General features: G+C 45.8%; 1 protein-coding gene across 1 annotated transcript; it reads right to left on the bottom strand.

The window, feature by feature from the left end:
• Positions 1-278: 278 nt before the first annotated feature.
• On the bottom strand, positions 279-20,771 carry SHISA4 (shisa family member 4). Its single transcript, XM_079981886.1, has 5 exons — positions 20,597-20,771; positions 6,926-7,097; positions 5,101-5,234; positions 3,346-3,525; positions 279-2,138 (listed from the first exon to the last, which is right to left on the bottom strand). The coding sequence occupies exons 1-5, from the start codon at positions 20,652-20,654 to the stop codon at positions 2,092-2,094; spliced, it is 591 nt and encodes a 196-aa protein (XP_079838012.1). The 5' UTR covers positions 20,655-20,771; the 3' UTR covers positions 279-2,091.
• Between the last annotated feature and the right edge of the window lie 259 nt (positions 20,772-21,030).

Genomic DNA, 21,030 nt, shown 5'->3' with positions numbered 1-21,030 from the left:
TGAGAATTACACTTTAGAAGTGGGAGAAGCTTACCTTTGCAGCTGTTTGTAAACATTAATACTCTGAGTGGCCTGTGAGTGCACACCTCAGTGCAGAATCACACCGACTCACTTTCCTTCCTTTCTCCAACATACTCGTATTTTCCCCATATCAAGCTCTTAATCCTTCCAAAAGTGAGAAAAGCGCTCTTAAGTGTTGTTATTCTCCCAGAACCAGCTTCAGGTTTATGTACCATCCTGTATGCCTCACAGAGAGGAAGAACACACACGTAAAACAGTTGCTTTATCAGTATTTACAAGTTTAATCCACATTTTAGCCAACATTTTGTGATGCCAACACTTGTCATTCTGACTATAACATGAGCTCCCGGAAAATAGCAGGGCCATGCCCCCCACACAGTGGGAACAAGGCTTGACCTAGGGTAGGGATGGGGAACCTGGGGTCCTCCAGATCATCCTTTGCCAACTTTGGATTCCCAGCTGGTTGGACTACAATTCCCATCATCCCTGACCATTGGCTTTGGCTGATGGGAGTTGTAGTCCAGCAACGTTTGGGGACCCAAGGTGGGGACAGGCTGTTCTAGATGTTGCTAGACTACTGCTTCCATCATCCCTGCCTATTAGCCATGTTAGCTGGTGTTGATGGAGTCCAGCAGTGGGGGGAGCACAGGTTATTTATTTAAGCTATTTCTATACTGCCCCATACTTCAAATAAATATTTGCGAGATTCTCCACCCTAGAGACAGAGGTCTGAGCTCTCTCCTGAGATGTACTCCCAGACAACGTTCTCGGCAGCCCAGCTCCATAAGACAGCAACACACCATGTAAAGTTGTGCTCTGGTCTTGCAGTAAAGGTCACGTGCATGGTGCATTTTCCCTCTTTACAATGGGCCCATTGGCCTCATCCGTTCCTAAGAGCCATGAGCTCAAGGGGAACTGCTTCACTGCTGTGACATCAACATTTCCCTTTTTGCACACAATGATCGCTTTTGTACCCTGACTGGTATATTGTGCCTTTGTTCCACACTCTTGCCTTGCTCCCTGTGCCATGATTCTACTCCAGAGAATTAAACTGTAAGAGTCAGTTTCCAACACTATCCGCTCCAAAGGTTGGCGTCAATGAATCAGGAGAGAGACATCACCCTGGACCTTGCATCCTCATCTCCACAGACCGAAGGTTGCTATCGTTTGAGAGGAAGGGCTGGTTTAAGCCTGCAGGAGCAAATTGGTGAGCTGCTCAGCCAAGACAAAGAGCCATGCAGCCAGAATACGGGCAAAGCTACAGGGAGCACCAATAACTTCCTGGGGGAAACGTGAAATAATGGCTACGCTGCAAAGAACCTCATTTAAAGTAGATGCTCTAAGCTCCACCCACCCCTCAAAGGCCACAGACAAAGCTGAAGTGGAAAGGGTTTGGGTAAGGGATGCTGGATAAGTACCCAGCTTAGCTGTTTTTGTAAAAAAAAAAGAAGGGACACTGGGTGAGTAAGTTTAATGGTGTATAACAGCCACATGTGGTATCAGGCTCCTGGGGTTTTTGCGTATCCTCCCATCCCCTTTTTCCAAAGTTTCAGGACTTCCTTAAGAGACAAAACTTCAACCTGGGGCCATGAACAGCAGGCGTAATGGATCCTTGTGCTTTGTCAGGGAACAGGGTGGACCAATGTCCTTCTGTGAGATACAGACCATTGCACTTTGCTCTTCGTTGCCACCTTGAGACACCTCTTCCTTTCCCATCGAAGAGGCTCAGCTGAACAGTCAATGGAACAGTCAAGTGACACATATGGCATTTGTAGCAGTCTTAACACATGCTCTTTCCTGAGCCCAGGTGGAAAGCAAGGGGGACTATCAGCTTCCCCACAGTGACACAGGCAGGAATTGCAAGAATTGGGGGTGGCGGGTGCGCAGGCAAAGATGTAGAGAGTCATGATGCCTCCTACCATGCAGAGCAAAAGGTAACTAGTAGGGACACTGGCAAATGCTGAAGCTTGGGCTGGAGTTTCAGTGCAGCGGGAAACCCAATACAGGTTCTGTGGAAATAGCAGACCCAGAGAGAAAGGGCTCCTTTGGATAGTCTCTGCAAGGTCCTCCTCAGGTGCTGGGCTGTGACGGCTGTGGTGGGATGTAGGGTGGGGGAGCTGCAGCAGAAAGAGAGGGGCAATCAGGATGTGGCCAGAGGCATGGAAGGTTAAAGTGAGACTAGCCTCAGAGGGAGGGGTGGATGTGAAAGTCATCATTCAGCAGATGCATACTGCACAGTGCACAAGGATAAGGGGGGTGTTGTCTCCCCGCATCTCAGGAACAACCAGAAGAAGCTCTTGCGCAACATTCACACCACAGATTTAAAGCACTATGATGCCATTTTAAAGAGTCATGGCTTCCCCTAAAGAATACTGGGAGCTGAAGTGTGCTGAGAGTTATGAGAAGACCCAGATTCTGCCTCCAGAGCTACAATTCCCAGAGCTCTCTGTGAAGAGGAATTTATCATTAAACCACCCTGGTAGCAGTGATGGCTAGTGCGCCCATTGGGACTGGTAAGACAGAAGGCAGGGAGGCCAACAACACATGGAGCCAGAGCCAAGTACAGTCGTACCTTGGAAGTTGAACGGAAACCATTTCAGAAGTCCGTTTGACTTCCAAAATGTTCAGAAATCAAAGCGTGGCTTCTGATTGGCTGAAGAAAGCTCCTGCAGCCAATCAGAAGCTGCAGAAGCCCCATCAGACATTCGGATTCACTTGCGGGTTTGCGGCGTTTGGGAGCCAAAACTTTCAAGAACTAAGCTGTTCGAAAACCAAGGTACGACTGCAGAGCCAACTAATTTGAGTTTCCCACCTCCCCAACCTCCTCCCTGCTGAGTTGGCAATGGCTGAAATGCAGCCTACTCTACAGATGTAGGAGTCAATAGCAACCCTGATACTTGGGAGGAGACAGTGCCACCCCCTGGAATGAATGTAAGTTAAGAAGGCAGGCAGAGGCTGGCCAATGTTGGTAGAAGAGTTCACCATTCGCCCTGTTGGACCATCTTCCACTTCCCGGTAGTAACCTCTGTTCTGGAGATGTTGGTCTAGAACGGGGCGGCTAATCTCAGAAACCTGCAGAAGTTTCTGGACCACAATTCCTGCGATCCCTGAGTATTGTCCATGGTAGCTGGGGGAGATGGGAGTTTATGTCTAACAAAACCTGAAGGTTCCCAACACCAGCCCCCTTCTTTCCCCATTTGGTGGCTGAATGAAACGTAACACTTCAATTCCTAAGGCAGGATCTCTATACAGAAGGAGAGGATAAGACAAAGCTTTAACTAAGGCCCACTTGTCTTCAAGTCTGATTTCCCCCTCCTTTCTTACCTGCAGGGTTGTAGTATGGTGGCCCAGGTGGGTATAGAGGATACTGTGCAGCTGGTGCTGTGGGAGGATAGGAAACAACTGGTGTATAGCCAGGATGATACGGTGCTGGCCCAGCTTTGGGATCCATAGGGTAAGGCCCTGGAGGCTGGGCAGGGTAGCCAGAAAGTGGGATCTCTTGACCTGGGACAAAGGAAACAGACTCTGTGAGCATATGCTGGGCTGATGAGTCTACAAGTCAGGCAAGGAGAACCTGTGGTGCTCTAGATGTGGTTGGACTGCAGCTCCCTTCACATTTGGCATGCTGGTTAGTGTCGATAGGACTTTGGAATCCAACATGTGAAGAGCCACAGATTCACCTCCATGCCTCCCCTAACTTGCTTTCCGCCCCCCTAAACTAAACAGCCCCAGACACTGTAGCTTTGGGGAGGTGTTCTAGCCTCTGGTCTTTTGGGAGTCTGGTCCTGCAACTTTTTGAGATGTCCTGTATTGTTTCTTAAGTGCACAGATCAGAACTGTGCACAGTATTCTTAGTGTGGTCTCACCATGGATTTGTATTAAGGCATTACGATATCAGCAGGCTTGTTTTCAAACCCTTTCCTAAGCTTTCCTAACATGAAATTTACTATTATTATTATTACTATTATTATTATTATTAAAGTGGCATACTGAGCCAATGTTTTCATTGAGCTTTCCTGGTCAGACACTTGCCAGCTCAGACCATATCGGTGTAAACATGAATGTAGGATGTTCATCATTTTACACACATTTTGGAATTATTTATTTTGGGGGACCAAAGCTTTCCCATTTAATCCCCATAGCTTCATTTGCTGTTGTTTATGCTTTCACATAAGCTTTTCAGGGAAAGACCCTGATGCTGGGAAAGACTGAGGGCACAAGGAGAAGGGGACGACAGAGGACGAGATGGTTAGACAGTGTTCTCGAAGCTACCAACATGAGTCTGACCAAACTGCAGGAGGCAGTGGAAGACAAGAGTGCCTGGCATGCTCTGGTCCATGGGGTCACGAAGAGTCGGACACGACTAAATGACTAAACAACAAGCATGCTTTCACAGTCCACACATGCAAAGAAAAGCACAGCTAAGTGCCCCAATCTACTAATGTGTAGGTCTACTCTTGCAGGTCAGTTGTCTTGATAAATATCCTTGCAGAAGAGGCTACATAGCATATTTAACTGGGCAACAAACACAGTATGCTATAGATAGATTAACATCTCCAAGACAGAGAACATCAAGGTTTAAGCCAAATGTTCTGTAAGGCCTGCCTTGCTGGATCTGACCAAAGTTCCATTTACTCTAACACTCTCTGTCTTCCACAGTAGCTAGTCAAATGCCGCAGGAAAGATTCCCCATTGGAAAGCACATCTGAACTGTAAAAGTCTCATTGCAAATATGAATGCATTTTATAGAAAATGGGCTGATCCCCAGCTGAAGCCCTCTCTGCGTGTTATATGCTCCATTATGAGACATGAATATATCTTGTTATCCAGAACAGGTTTAAAACCAAAGAAAATTTGATTTGTTTTTGCTTTGCATGACCTTGCACATCCAATTGTTGCCTTAAGAAAAATAAAAAACATTGATATTATCAGACCTGCAGCTTACCAGAACACTTCCACAAAAGCATATAAACAATATCTGCATAAGAATTTGCAGATTGTGGAGATTCATATCATCTCTAATCCTGAGCTACTTGTGAGAAAGAAGGTCATGGCCCACATCACCAGGACTTCTCCTACCTTGATAGGGTGTCTGAAGGTGATGCCGTCGCTGGTACAAGTAGCAGCAGGAGCACAGGAAGCAGCAGACAATTGTGGCAACAATAGCCACAAAGAGAATCACAGCTGAAGCGATGCCAGCAATGGTTTTGGGGCTATAAGATACAGACAGAGGTGATAAATGAGCTGTGCATACAATAGCATCTGATACCAAACCAGACACCGGAGATTCCAGAAGTAGACTTGATTGAAGTAGAAATAAATGGGTTTTTCTTAATAATAACAGGAGGAAATTGTGTTGTCAATATGGATGAGCTGTACGGGGGGGGGGGGGGACCCTCCCTCTACCCTATACCTATAATTACATGATTAAGAATACAAGTTTCATGAATTAGCCGGCATTGAATGTGTGGTCAAATGCTTCCTCTTCTAGTTTTTAGCTACCCTGATTGTGGGTTAAATGGAATAAATAGTTAACTCACCAGGGCATCAACAGGAAGCCTTGATAAGCTAACTGAAAGCTGATGAGGGCAGAGTGGAAACCTACTGGATCCAACAACCTTTGGGGCAGACAATTTTAATATATGTGTGTAGAGAGACTATAGAAACTATGCCAGGAGTGGAGAACATTTTATAGTCAAAAGGTTGCAATCCTTCCTGGGCACCCTTTGGAGGGAGCAGGGTACATGCCATTGATGGACAGGGGCAGAGACAAAAAGTAGGTGGGGTCAGAAGCTAAAAATGGGTGGAGCAACCTTTGTATAGTAGGCTGCACTCCAGCCACACAAATGTCAGAAGTTGCTCACACAGCTCTCTATCTTCTAGCCAGGCAATCCAGAGGTAATATCAGAATTCAAGGATATGTTCCAGCTAGGCAGAAGTACTTAAGGAGGACATGGAGCAGACCTGAGGGCCAGACAGAGAGGCCTGGCGGGCCACATTCAGCCCTTGGGCTTGTGGTTTTCCAACTCTGGAGTAGGAGATCCCATGAGGTTCACCTCCACTAGGGATTGATCTTACCTATATCCATGATTTCTAACTGAGGTATGAGCTCTGTACTTTATGCTCAAATCAGTGAGGTGTGTTGATCACAGTGTGTGTATATATGCACGTGTCTGCAGTAGGGATGTGAAAAGGCAGTGTTTTTCGTTCTGCCCTGTATTCCCAGCATGCAGAACTGTTTCCATTCTGCTGCATCTCACCTTCTGCCAAAAACAATGTTATTCATCTCGCTGGCCATTGTAGCGAATTTATGTAACTTACATCATTTATGTAATTAATTAAGTAAATTATGCCATTACCGTGTCACTGCATTACTCCACCCCGATCATTTCAATGCAAAGAGATGCAATGCAAATGGCGGAGGGATGTAATTAATTGCTTATCGTTTGAGGATGGAAAGCAGCAGCAGCAGCAAATAACAATCATGTTCACTGGATGGATGTCTGTTTTGGACATGAGGCAAATAAATGAACATTGGCAAATCCCACTCCCATTTCTGTTTTGTCAAAAATTTCCAACATCCCTCAGGGGCCATCTCCATGGTGAAAGCCATTCCCACCTGCACAGCAGGAATTTTGATTATAAAAACCACTCAGAGGAGATTATTCCCCTACCCCCCCCCCCAGCCACTATTATGATCTGATCAAATTTGCAACCCCTCCATGGCTGCATATCAGGAACAAAAAGGAGTGGGGGATAATAAGAAGTCTGCTCACTTCTTTCCTCCTCAGCTCCATCTGGTTTAGCCTTTTCAAGTATTGAAGCACAACCTTGACCCTTTCTTCCTCTCTCTCTTTTTCTCCCAGCCCCTCCCTTTTTTGGCACACATCTCGCCTGTTCTTACCCAAATGCTATGCAGTGCTTTTGTTGCCGTTCAGTGAGGAGTTTCCTGAGGTCAATGCAGCAGTAACGCTGATAGCAGTCACCACAGCAGAAGGAGGGGAAGTGGCAGTCGAAGCCGGGATGCCATGAGCCATTTCGGTCCATGTACCACTTGCAGTCCTCATCGGCTGAGACTGTGGGGAGGTTGAATAAGTCATTCGTTAGTCTTTACCTGCCTCTGAGCATGTGCAGAGTACATTTCCCTCACCACTTGTCAACTGCAGCCTGTCTGCTTCCCATCCCACATGCTTAAAATAAATGGCTGTGATCCCATATAACAGCACAACTTTATCACTGCTAGCATTGGTACCACAAAAAAATCTATTTTTTTTTTCACCACTGGAATACAGCCTAAGGAGCGCACTAAAATGTAATCCAAAAATACAAGATGCAGTCTTTGTAATCTAGATTCCCTGCTCAAGATCCACTTTTACAAGGACCAGGATATCAGGATACACTGCACTTCTTCCTCTAAATGCAGTATAAATTTCCTGCATGAATGCATACAAATGGAAAAGTTGTATCACAATTCCATATCACAATTCTCTGTTCTTTCTCTGCGATAGCTTCCAGTGGTGGACAATTTAGCAGCAACCAAAACGCTGATGCTCAAAGCAGAACAGCAAATCTGTTTCCGAACTTCTAACACTCTTCAGCCAAGGGGACACTCCGCTTTTCCAGAGTCCAAATGTTGGAGTGGGGCCATTTTCATTGGGGCCATTATGTGTGAGGGAAGGGTTAAATACTCCCCATTCACTGCACTGCTAATCATGATTGCCTCTCCAGCACAGAAATGGAGGGGTTAATGCGATAGTGTTTATTCCTAGAGAGGTGGAACAGCTGACAGAGAAGAAAATGACTAGGGCAATCTATGCAGACTATAACTGGCCAAAATAGCCACCCAGCAGGACATCTACACGTGGGGAAATTATGCAACTATTCTATAGAGCTTTTAAAAGTTGGATTTTAGGACTGCTGGGAGGGAAACAAACCAGAAGCTGAACAGACAGAACATGTAAAAGTAAAGGGACCCCTGACCATTAGGTCCAGTCGTGGCTGACTCTGGGGTTGCGGCACTCATCTCGCTTTATTGGCCGAGGGAGCTGGCATACAGCTTCTGGGTCATGTGGCCAGCATGACTAAGCCGCTTCTGGCGAACCAGAGCAGCGCACAGAAATGCCATTTACCTTCCCGCCGGAGGGGTACCTATTTATCTACTTGCACTTTGACGTGCTTTCGAACTGCTAGGTTGGCAGGAGCAGGGACCAAGAAACGGGAGCTCACCCCGTCGCGGGGATTCGAACTGCCGACCTTCTGATCAGCAAGTCCTAGGCTCTGTGGTTTAACCCACGGCACCACCCGTGTCCCTGACAGAACATGAGAGGGATGTTTTTTTCACTGTGCCTTTGCCTTCATAAAAAAAAGTGACTAAAGCAGTCTATTTCACAGTAAATTCCCTATCAAAGTAAGAACAGTTGGGTCACACTAAGTGAGACAGCAACACTTTCGAATTCTCTGTGGCTAAAGAATTCCCATAAATAGAAGTGGTGTGCAACGTAATAGCTTTGAAGGGAGCTAGTAAAGATATAGCAGGCCAAGATAAAATGCACTTGAAAGTTTCCGCTGAAGCCCTCTATTTAAATGGACAAGGGAGTATTGACCCCCTCTATAAATCGGCTGGGACTCCTAAAATAGCTAATGCTTAATCTTCATCCAGTTTCTAATCCAATCAAAGCAACACTGTATCACCTATCAAGTGATCAAGAGTCCTAATGCCAGTAGTGTCCTTTGCAATAAATGTGCTAAACCTCACATGAACTCCTCTCCTTTGTAAACCAGGTAAAGGTCTTTATTTCGCACTGGAGGGGAGCCCCATCTGATGAAGGATCTTGGGCCCAGTGGTAAAGCTTCAAAGTGACAAGTGATGTAGGAAGCTGTGCAAGGAGACCAGGGCAGGCTATTCTCTCCAGCCTGCTATTCTCTCTGTAACAAATCCCAAGCTCCAAAACAAATTAGCATAACAAACCATAATATCAGAGATAAAGCAAGGATGCCAGGCCTACTCAGTGTATTGTACAGAATGTCAGAAGTATGACCGTCTGCCTGCTGGACAGACATTGTGGATGCTCAGTGCAATAAGCTCCTGGCCTCCAGGTAACACGTTTGTTGTTCTAGAGCAGGGATGTCCAACCGGTAGATTGTGATCTACCGGTAGATCACCAGGGTGCTCCAGGTAGATCGCGGGACAATAGGAAGTGATCACTGAGAAACACCTTTGGCCTCTCCAACCCCCCCCCCCAAAAAAAAGCTGAACAACCCTTGGCAAATCTCCCCTCATTTAGTTGCCACCTTTAGTAGATCACTGCCAGTTTTTTTATACTGGGAGTAGGATCACAGTCTCTTGGGAGTTGGATATGCCTGTTCTAGAGTAAAGTTCTCCCAATGGGGATATGCAAGAAGCTTTTGGCACACGTTCGCCCTCTTCACTTTTTCAAATCCTACTTCAATTCCCTTCTCCTTTTCCCTCAGAAGCAGAAACAATTAACCAGACAGCCTCCTATCTCCCTATGTAGATACATGTCCTGAGCAAGAGGAGTAACAGATCACTGGGACCATCCAATAAAGCCAAATGTTGGAAGGACAGACACAGCACATAGTTAAACACCCCCCTGTTGAAAGGTGTTGTGATGGCCACCAGTTTGGATGGTTTTACAAGGAGACAAGACAAATTCATGCAGACAAGTCTATGGCAATGCTCGCTAGCCATTATGGATATCAGAAGGAGTGTGCTTTGGCATACCAGTTGCTGAGCATTGCAAGTGGGGGGAAAGAGTGCTGTAGACTAGATGGGGCCTTGGCCTGATCCAGCAAGCTCTTCTTTTATTTTTTTCATGGGCTGTATTAACTCATTGTCACCCCTTATCTGCAGTTGAACAAAACGTAGGACAAAACTACTTTTCCTGTTGTCCAGACAACATGGTGCACATGTAGCCATTCTGCTTTTAAAATAAATAGACAAGGGGGCAGGTGCTGAAGTCACATGCATGTCCTTCCTTCTTGGAAATGTAGATGAGCATGCATATATAAAGCCTGTCGCAGGCAAGAAAAATCAGGCACACATAGATCATATTACATCAGACCTGGCCGTGAGTCAGGGCAGCAGGGGAACAGGAAACTGAAACTCCTCCGCTCTTTGAGACATGTAGACTGGGCAGCTGCCGTGGTTTTATATTGCCACCTAGAGTATCATGTTTTGGGAGTTCATACTCACGCTCCAAGTCCCCTTCTCTTCCAAATGTAATCTCCACATATGGAACATTATCAGCCGCCTTGGAATGGATGGAAATGGTGCATGCCCTGCTCTATACACACAGTGCGGCTTTGATTCATGAAACCTGCCTTATCCAGCCAGGTCCAGCTCCTTACTCAGGAATCCCACCCTCCTGTCATTCTGCCTGTGACCTTTGGGCCATAGCAACTATCATAAGCTCTCAAATCTTTTAGGAAGCTGTATCGATGCATGAGGTGCACGCAGGGTCTGCTTGTATTTTAGCAGTGAGGAAACTACCTAGTACTTTGGGGCAATGATGGGGCAAATTGGCAAATCCATCCAGTTCAAGCTTATTTCAATGCCCTCGTAATGACCTGCACTTAAACCATAAGTTATTTTAATACATTTTGTTTTCAAACTATGCTGAACTTCTGAAGGAACTGTCATAACCATCTGTCGTACACAAGCTATTTTATTTACTTATAATATTTTGTCCTTTCGCCAAGTAGCTCCAAATGATGGGCATGATTCTTACCACCACCACTATACCAGCCCTAGTCCAAAACACCAACTACTAACACAGCACTCTATTTTTTGACAAATGTTAGTCCCTTCAACATCTGCAATTCTAAAAGCAGCCCCTCCCCACCGTGCAAGCAATTCCCTTGCAGGGAAGGTGTATTCTCAACCACGCCACAGAATCTAGAAATGTGTTTGTAATCTCTGGCAGTAAATACAAGATTAAGGCAAATCTCAAAAGTAATGATCCGATAATTACTCAATAAATACAATTCCCATACAGTGACTTCTGTCTTTGTACTTTTGTCTTTCCAGGCTGTGATGCTTTGTGGTTTGCATTTTTTATTCTTTGTTTTCTTCCTTTTTGTTATGTTTGCACTTTTCTCTTTGTAATTAATCAATAATATATATATACATTTTAATAAATACAGTGACTTCCCTTTATCTTGGGTGTGCTCAGTGTCCCCCAGTCCATGGAAACTACGTTTATTATTTACGAACATATTTTGCATTTCTATTATTACTGCTGTTGTTGTTGTTATTTTATTACCCGCCCTTCACCCTAAGGCACCCAATTAGCACTACCCTCTCAGTCAACAATAAATGTTAAAATCATTTAAAAAAAACCAGAACCCTAAATATTAAACAGAAATAAACCTGCACTACAAAATTAAACAATTACATAAAACCAGGTGCAGCAAAACATATACGAAAACAACAGAATTAAAAATACCAAAAATCTTTAAATAATCTCAAAATGTCTGGGGGGAAATAAAACAAAATAGACAATCATGACCTAGATGCCACGCGAGACTCGAGGGTGTTTCACTATTGGGATGCCATTGCTGAAAAGGTCTTTCCTCTGACAGTCCCCACTGTCCCACCCACAATACAGACTGACTGAGAAACATTAGCTAGAAGTTGCATGGCTTTGTGGGTTAAGAAAGTTGAAAAACAGCCATGAGACCACAGAACTACAGGGCTGACAGACACCTAAAAACAGAAATGGTTCAAAAAACAGAAATGGAAATGTACTGGGTCTCAGGAAAGAAAATTTCATCAAGGGTCCATATTTGCTGTGCTCACTTACTGAGCCAGGACTAGCAGCCAGGAAAGGCAATATATAAGTTTATTTTTTATTTTTATTTTTTTGTAGGAGGAACAGCTGCACCTCCCTTTCTCTCTCTCTCTGCAGACCACAGCATCACTCTTTCCCCTGGCACTGGAAGCCCAGAAAAGAGAAAAGGGTGTGCATAGCCACCATTAACACTCTCATATTACTTCTTCTATAGGGTTTGAGGCATGCAGTAGGAATAGCTCTGCGGTGACAGGATGGAAAGGTAGAAAAGCAAGCTAATAAAAGCGTAGCCTTCTAACCCGTAAGCTATCCATCTGTAGGAAGATTTGGACATCGGAAAGGAATTTCTTCAGTGTCTTCCAACCAGAAATCTGAATCATATACCTCCCTGTCTATTTCAATATGATCTTAGAGACGCTCGTACAACAGACTTGTTTTTGGCTAGATAATCAATTTACAGAGTTTAATCACTCTTTAGTATTTTGTGCAGAGATATTGCCAAGCATGGAAAAAGCACTCTTGCAACAGAGCTTGAATAATTAACGTTTCTGGCATCAACTCCTTTAGTGCAGTAAAAACATCTCTTCCTTATACAAAACTGGAAAAAAGGAAAAACCACCCTCCTAGTATTATTGGGGTCATAAGCAACACAGATCCAAGACAGAAACAAATGTCTATAGAAAGATAAGTGTAGGTATGGACATATTTAACAGAAACATCTAGCCAGATCCACTCAGAAGTTTTTCAGAATAAAAAGCTCTTCACCACCCACCCAAAGACTAAGACAGATCCAATCAACTTGATAAAAAAATTCTGCTTCACAGCTTGCAGATCACAAGTGCACAGAATGTGGGGGTGGGAGTAGGAATCTCCGTATGGAAGTTGCCCCATGTTGGCTCTGAAGCAATACCTCACAGTACTGTACCTGGTCATTAAAATGGAACCACAGATGGTACCATGGACAGCACCACCAAGATGGCACAATTGGATGCAAGAAACTCACATTAAACCTAATACAATGGTACCTTGGGTTAAGAACTTAATTCATTCCGGAGGTCTGTTCTTAACCCGAAACCGTTCCTAACCTGAGGCGCGCTTTTGCTAATAGGGCCTCCCATTGCCACTGTGCCGCGATTTCCGTTCTCATCCTGGGGCAAAGTTCTCAACCCAAGGTACTACTTCCGGGTTAGTGGAGTTTGTAACCCCAAGTGTTTGTAACCTGAGGTACCACTGTACTGAGGTAAAGAGCAAGAGACCCTGGCAATCATTATATGACTGGCAGATGGATGGATAGATAAATTCAACCAAACTCATGACAGTGGCAACCTTCTTAAGGCAATTCAGCACTTGACCTCTTACAAGGCTTCTGCCATGAGCCATGATCTCAAATGTCATATTTCTGCTCAGTCTCCCCCTTAGAAGCATAAACTGGTAGTACTGGGAGGAATCACAAGGGTCATCTAGTCCAACTCCCAGCCATGCAGGGATCTCTTGCCCGATGTGGGACTTGAACCACAACACTGAGATTAAAAGTTTCGTGCTCTGCCAACAGATATCTGCCTTCTTCCATGCCTCCCCCCATGCTTTATTTTTCCTCCCTTGCTGTCAGTATTTCCCTCCCTTTAAGGGTTCCCAGACTTCATTCTCCCAGCTCCCCCCCCCCCCCAGCAATTTTTCATTCAGCCTTTCACATTTAGCTAGCCACAAAAGAATCCACTCTTGTTACCGTAAGTAGATTCATTTCCCCTACTGTCTCCACCATGGGATTATCTTGTCTTCCTTTGATTAATATTTGTCTGATATACATCTTCATCTGATTATCCTCAATTAAAGCATTTAGCTCTGAAGCCACCAACTCTCTCTCTCCCTCCCCAAGCACACACCAACAGCAAGTGAATACATCCTTAATCCTCTAAGAAGGTGACAAGGAGCAGCTCAGCTGCAAGAACATAGCCATCATTTAATGACTAGAAGTCTCTTATCTTCGAGATAGTTTTGGACAACACAAAGCATCTGTTTTTCAAGAATTCCAAGTTTTTGTTCTGATTCTTCCTTCTCTTTCAATTCTATTATTTTTTTGGTGTTGCTACAGATAATGAGGGGGGAAATAAACCGTTATCAAAACAAAACAAAACAGAAAACCCAGACAACCAATCTGTAGAAAGGACTCTATGAATTGCAAACAGATATGCTGTACAGTATGTACTTTTGTTATCCAAGAAAATATTTTAATAAAAGTAATTTTTGTTATTAAACAGGAAACCCACACAAGTGGCACTGCATTGTACATATAATTCTAGAGGCTGAGTTCTTTAACCAGCTTTTAAATGTATCTGACAGAGGGGACTCTCAAATCTATAACTTCTATGCAGTATTTCAAATAGTTATTTAGCAAGGAAAAGATGGAACAGCTACTTTTGAAATCTGTGGGATAGTGAACAGAAGAAGAATGTTTGCTTTAGAAAAAATACAGTTCTAATGAAAGATTACACTGAGCCCACTTAAGGCAACTGCTTTTGTGTGCTGGTGATAGGGGTGATGTGTTTCTCCTCGGGGGGGGGGGCTGCTTCCTCCTCTGGCCTTTTTATCAGTAAGTTAGTCCCTGTTAGGGACACGGGTGGCGCTGTGGGTTAAACCACAGAGCCTAGGACTTGCCGATCAGAAGGTCGGCAGTTCGAATCTCCGCGACGGGGTGAGGTCCTGTTGCTCGGTCCCAGCTCCTGCCAACCTAGCAGTTCAAAAGCACGTCAAAGTGCAGGTAGATAAATAGGTACCGCTCCAGCAGGAAGATAAATGGCGTTTCTGTGTGCTGCTCTGGTTCGCCAGAAGCGGCTTAGTCATGCTGGCCACATGACCCGGAAGCTGTACGCCGGCTCCCTCAGCCAATAAAGCGAGATGAGCACCGCAACCCCAGAGTGGGTCACGAGTGGACCTAATGGTCAGGGATACCTTTACCTTTAAGCCCCTGCTGCCCAAGCTGCTTTTCTACCCAAGAAAGAAAAGAAATATAGGTATCACAGATGAAAAAGCAGTCAAGAGAATAATTTTTAACAGTAAAATGGCCATGGTTAAAAAGACTCTTCTACTCTTGATCACAGCCTTCCATGGCTGATTTGATTTTTAAAGGAAGAGGCTATCACTGATCCAGAGACCAACCCTCCAGATGTTGCTGGACTACAATTCCCATCATTCCTGACAGCCAGATATGGTTGGAGCTGATGGGAGTTGGAGTCCAACAACAACTGGAGGATCATAGGCTCTCTTTTCTGTCTGGCCTACACCCCCACCTGCACACTCGTTTTGCTCTATAAATTAGGTTTTCACCCCCTCCTTTTTGTGCAATGAGGAGAGCCCCTGGTTTTAAACTGATTGGTCTGCCACCATTATGCGTAGTTTGAGCCTCAGTAACTTAGATTTGTGGCTCACATTTTCTCCTACCACGCTGACTTGCTCTTGCCAGAACCTTTCCTTTATATTTTTTTATTAAAAAGCCCATCTCTTTGCAGCTGTATTTTGTGTTGGGAATAGCAGCATAACTTCTGTATGTGTTTTTAATTGTCGCAAATTGAAAACTGCTTTGAAAACTTTTTTTAATCTCAAGTGTGGGGCAGAGACTGTGGGTGGAATTCAATGTAGCACTAATAGAGGAAACAAGGTTTACTTACACAGTGGGACATTTCCCCCTGCACACCCCCTAAATCTGTTCTGGGATTCCCCCCCCCAACCCTCCAGAGAAGATTTAGGGGGCAGAGGGGATAGGAAAGGAGGGAAATCCCACTGCAAGAGCAGAGCTCATTCCATGCATGCAATGCCTCCATTGAATTCCACCCTATATCTAGATCTAAGGCAGAGTCATCTGACTTGCCATAGATCTTAGATTACTCCTCTACTGAACAAAACTACTGCCACAGACCAAACACAACAGACTGTTACAGAAAGAGCCCCTAACACTCCATCTGCCAAAGCACTGGAGAGGTTTTTCTGCCCAGTAAGTACTGTAGCTTCAAGAATAAAGGGGTTTTCTGCTCCTCAGTAGGAAAACAGGACTAATAAACATTGGGGTGCAAGAAAAATAAGCTTTCTTCTGTCTCTAGGAACTGTTATGGAACTGTTTATTTACATAAAGAAGCTGGGTAGAAATCAGTGTCTGAAAGTAAAATTGTGACTTACTAGTAAGTCAGTTTGGTGGTTGGACGGTAAAAAAAAAAAGGTAAAGGACCCCTGGATGGTTGAGTCCAGTCAAAGGCAACTGTGGGGTGCAGTGCTCATCTCGCTTCGGGCCAAGGGAGCCAGCGTTTGTCCACAGACAGCTTTCCAGGTCATGTGGCCAGGGTGACTAAACCGCTACTGGTGCAATGGAACACAGTGACGGAAACCAGAGCGCACAGAAAAGTCGTTTACCTTTCTGCCACAGAGGTACCTATTTATCTACTTGCACTGGTGTGCCTTCCAACTGCTAGGTTGGTCGAAGCTGGGACAGAGCAACAGGAGCTCACCCCGTCGCACGGATTCAAACCGCTGATCTTCCGATTGGCAAGCCCAAGAGACTCAGTGGTTTGGACTGGGACCCGGGAGATCAGGGTTCAAATCTCCATTCATGAGACTCACTGGGGGACCTTGGGCCAGAGTTGTTGTGAGGTCGGAATGAGGAGGGGAAGAACCATGTATGGCACCCTTAATTCATTAGAGGAGAGTTGGGATATAAATGTAACAAACAAGTACCAGTAATAACTCTAATGGGTATGTTAAGGGATAAGTAATCTATATTAAGTTAATCTGAGACAGCAATCTGGGACAACACTCTGAGGAGAGACCATTTTTCAGGATTGAGGAATCAATTCTATATCTCTCTCTTGTAAATATCACTGCTGGCATTTACTTTGTTAATCACAGGCCCATCATAGTTATCAGCACTATTTTGAAAATGGCACCCCACAAGAGAGACAGAGTTTATAGATTCCATACAGATATTGTTTTCATAAAACATGCAGCAATATATTTGAGGCTCCCAGTACTACTTGTTCCATATAGCAATAGCTGTTACCATAGGATAAAACGTGTAAAAGAAACAAAAAGTGCATTCCTGCCGATACAGGCTTTCCATTTGCTTCAGATTTAAGGAAAAGCAACTACAGGCAAATTATTGGAGGGGCCTTAGTTCAGTGACAGAGCACGTAACTGGTACATAGAAAGCCTCATCAACCCCTGGCACCTCCAGTTAAGCAGAAATACTTCTGCCTTAATACAGCGGAGAGCTGCAGCCAGTCAGAATAGACAGTATTGGCGTCATAGGAGCCAATTCCTAGGGGCCGTGGGGGCTTCGGCCCCCACAATAAAATATTTTAGGGGGCCAGGTCCCTGCAAAGTTGATGGGCATTCCCATTCAAATGGTGTGTCTGCATGGTATCATGTGATCAAGAGCCTAAGGCTTGCCGATTGGAAGGTCGGCGGTTTGAATCCCTGCGACGGGGTGAGCTCCCGTTGCTTGGTCCCTGCTCCTCCCAACCTAGCAGTTCGAAAGCACCTCAAAGTGCAAGTAGATAAATAGGTACCACTCTGGCGGGAAGGTAAACGGCGTTTCTGTGCGCTGCTCTGGTTTGCCAGAAGTGGCTTAGTCATGCTGGCCACATGACCCAGAAGCTGTACGCCGGCTCCCTTGGCCAATAAAGCGAGATGAGCGCCGCAACCCCAGAGTCGGCCACGACTGGACCTAACGGTCAGGGGTCCCTTTACCTTTACCTTACCTGGGCCCCCACAATATTTTATTCAAGTTGGCACCCCTGGTTGGGGTAGATGGCCCAATGCTCTGAATAAGGCAGCTTCATATGGTCACAGAGGCGCCTAATGTGAAAATGCTCGGCGTTTCAAGCGTACAAAAGTACGCTTAGTATGTTTCACTCCCAGTTCTTCCATAACATCGAACATGTTAGCTTTCAATAAGCTTTCAGTGTGGGAGTGTATTAAAATATGTGGTCCCCCACTTCTACATTCTGAAGTGGTACATTATGTGGTAAGTAGCCTTGGGAAGGGCCACAGCTCAGCAGTTCAGAGTCCGATTTGCAAGCAGAAGGCTCCAGGTTCAATCTCTAGCATCTCCAAGTAGGGCTGAGAGACCCCCCCCCCAAGTCTGAAACTAGGAGAGTTGCTGCCAGTCAGTGTAGACAATACAGAGCCAGATGAACCAGTGGTCTGACTCAGTATCTGGCTGTTTCCTGTGTCACAATTTTTTCCCTGAGTATTTGAATCAGCTCTGCAAACCTCAAACTGCAAAGCAACAATCTGAATAGTCAATTAAAAGAGCATTAGCAATTACACTCTGGCTCTTTCTATAGTATAGTCAGATAACCCCACTTTTTGGGAAATAGAAAGGAATTATTGAGAGAATCAGTCAAGCAGCATGTTCAGCTGCCAGGGATAAGTTACTGCATGCACTCAAGTCAATGCACAAATCCACATTTCTAAAAAAAGAAAGGCATGGTTATTTTTGAAACTCACACTGAATAAGACATTTAATTCTCTTGGTCCCCTCTAATTACAGGTTCAACATCCTTCCTTAGCCACAGACAAAAACTACCCACAAAGAACTCAATGGGGATGTGGCAGGAAATGGAAAAAGGGTTCATCAGGTAGGCGTTGGTACTGTGTGTGCATTTTCAGTGGCTTCCAAGAGGAGCCCAAGATGCAGCAACAGAATGCATGGATTGATGGCAGTGATCACAATACCTACAAAGTGCAAATACCATTTAAAGTTTTTCCCTGCACAAACTCCACGGAGATGAATGCTCACATTCTTGCACAGCTCCCATTCACTTCAGTGGAGCACACTCAGAAATTTTCAGTGTTTAGTACGGCAAGTTTATTATATTTGACTCTTTTCTGGCTCCTAAAACCAATCCATGAATTCTACTTGTTTACTTGGGAAGATTATATACCACTTAATACAAAAAAATAAGGATTGTACCGGTAATTCAGTGACAGAGCATTTGCTGTGCATGCAGAAGGCGCCTCGTTCAACCCCTGACATCTCCAGGTAGGCCTGGGAATGTCTGAAGTCCTGGAGATCCACATTGTGGATGATACTGAGCAAGATGGACCAATGTTCTGGCTTGGTATAATGTAGCTTCTTAATATATATAAAAGTGGTTTAAGATCCTCAGTTAAAAAATAATAATAATGAAAATTACTAATTGAGGGAATACATAGTTTTAAGTCAAAACTCTAAGAAGACTTAGTAGATTCCTGTTGGGTGTGTTTCTAGGCAATCCATATGGTCAAGGACCAGTTTGGGCGTGATACTCTCCATAGGGTGTCTGCCTCCATAGGAACAAAGCCAGAGAAATTCTACAGAGGCAAACATCACAACACATATAGGAACATAAGAAGAGCTGTGCTGGATCAGACCAAAGGCCCATCAAGTCCAGCATTTTGCCCCTACAAGGGCCAGCCATATGCTTATAGGAAGTCTACAAGCAGGACATGAGTGCATTGTGATAGCCCTTTCCCCAGGGCTCTGATTCTCCAGCAAGTGAGTTTCAGAGGCTTATTGCCTCTGACAATGGAGGCAATAGATAGTCATCATTAGTAGCCATTGACGGCCCTATCCACTACTATCTATTGTTCCTCTGGTACCCCTTTTAAAGCCGTCCAGATTGGTGGCCATCACCACATCTACCTGTACCAGCGGTTCTCAACCTGTGGGTCCCCAGATGTTGTTAGACTACAACTCCAATCATCCCTGAGCTCTGGCCTTGCTAGCTAGGGGTGATGGGAGTTGTAGTTCAACAACATCTGGGGACCCAAAGGTTGAGAAAGGTTGCGTGCAACCAATTCCAGTTTTAACTACCTGCGCTTTCAAAAACACTTCCTCTCTGTCCTGAATCTCCCACCACCCAGCTTCCTATACTCAGAGAGGGGTTAGGAAACTTCTCTAGATCCACTTTCTCGCCACACCAATCCATACACACCTCTGGTTAGCTTCAGTCTAAGACGTAACTCCCAAGGCAGAGAACCTTGAGGAATATATGGGGTGGGGGCAGCCCCCAATTCACAAGCAAGCAGCAGCAAAGGGCGCACTGACAGAGCCACCATGTGGGGATCCACTGGCCTCGAGGCTTCCTCCCAACTAATGAGAGCTGGGGGCTGAGAGCTGGGGGAACAGAGGAACAATAGATAGTAGTGGATAGGGCCGTCAATGGCTACTAATGATGACTATCTATTGCCTCCATTGTCAGAGGCAATAAGCCTCTGAAACTCACTTGCTGGAGACTCAAAGCCCTGGGGAAAAGGTTATCACAATGTACTCATGTCCTGCTTGTCCTGCTATAAACATATGGCTGGCCACTGTAGGGGCTGGCGGGCTTCTTTAACCCAGTCGCGATATAGGCATTTTGCACATGCTCAGAGGCGTGGCTTCTCAGGTTGAAAAAAACAATCTGGGGAACAACTTGCCCCGGGTTCGAATTCCGGGGAAGAAACAGGTCCCCCCCCCAAGCTTTTCCTCCTCCCAGCAGAGGCGCGCCCAGACCCGTGACCCATATTTCCAGGGGGCGCCAGGACAAGGCAGGGCTTCGGCTCCACAGGTCGGGCCCGAAGCAGGCGCGCCCCCCAGCGCCCCTGTTGTTCTCCTGGGGCGGTAGGAGGAGAAAGGCACCTCGGGCGGCGCAGCGTGTAGCCCTGGGGCGGCCCATCCTCCTGCCCCCCTCCCCACCTCGCCCGGGCCCCCTTGCCTTCCCTTCCCCTCGCTTCTCTCGCCTCCACCGCCTCACCGAAGCTTGCAGCAGCCAGACTGCAGAGCACCATCGCCGCCAGGCCCCAGGTTCCCATCGCGGCAGCTCCCGACGGCTCAGACCAGCTCGGCGCGCCCCAGGGCGACGCTGCGGGAGAGGGCGGGAGCCGAGAAACCGGATCCGGGGGGGGGGGGGCGGGAGGCGACGCCTCCTCCTCCTCTTTTCCCGGGAAGGGCGGAGATCCTCACCCCACCCCACTGGCGAGCACGACGATCGGCCTTGGGGAGCCAGACGCGCAGGCTGCTCCGCGGTGCTTCCCCTCGGTGCGTCTCCTTGGCGCCGCTGGTGGCGGGGGGAGAGATCGGGGAGGGAAAGAAGGACTAGTCTACTCGGCAGCGGAAGGCTGGAAATGGATGGCGAGAGGTTGGAAACTGGAGGGCTCTTAGAGCCCCACGTTTTGCTAGGTATGCGAG

Source organism: Podarcis cretensis, assembly GCF_951804945.1.
Source record: "Podarcis cretensis genome assembly, chromosome: 6".
Classification (NCBI taxonomy): Eukaryota; Metazoa; Chordata; class Lepidosauria; order Squamata; family Lacertidae; genus Podarcis; species Podarcis cretensis.
The sequence above is the reverse complement of the archived record's forward strand: the minus strand, read 5'-3'. Positions and strand labels throughout refer to the sequence as shown.

What these genes read in the sequence shown, in the direction of transcription:
- SHISA4 (XM_079981886.1), bottom strand. Translation starts at nt 20,654, where the DNA reads ATGGGAACCTGGGGCCTGGCGGCGATGGTGCTCTGCAGTCTGGCTGCT. An exon ending in AAGCACTGCATAGCATTTGG is followed by an intron (nt 5,235 to 6,925) that starts GTAAGAACAGGC and finishes TGTATCTTATAG; the next exon opens with CCCCAAAACCATTGCTGGCA. An exon ending in ACCATACTACAACCCTGCAG is followed by an intron (nt 2,139 to 3,345) that starts GTAAGAAAGGAG and finishes TTTCTGCTGCAG; the next exon opens with CTCCCCCACCCTACATCCCA.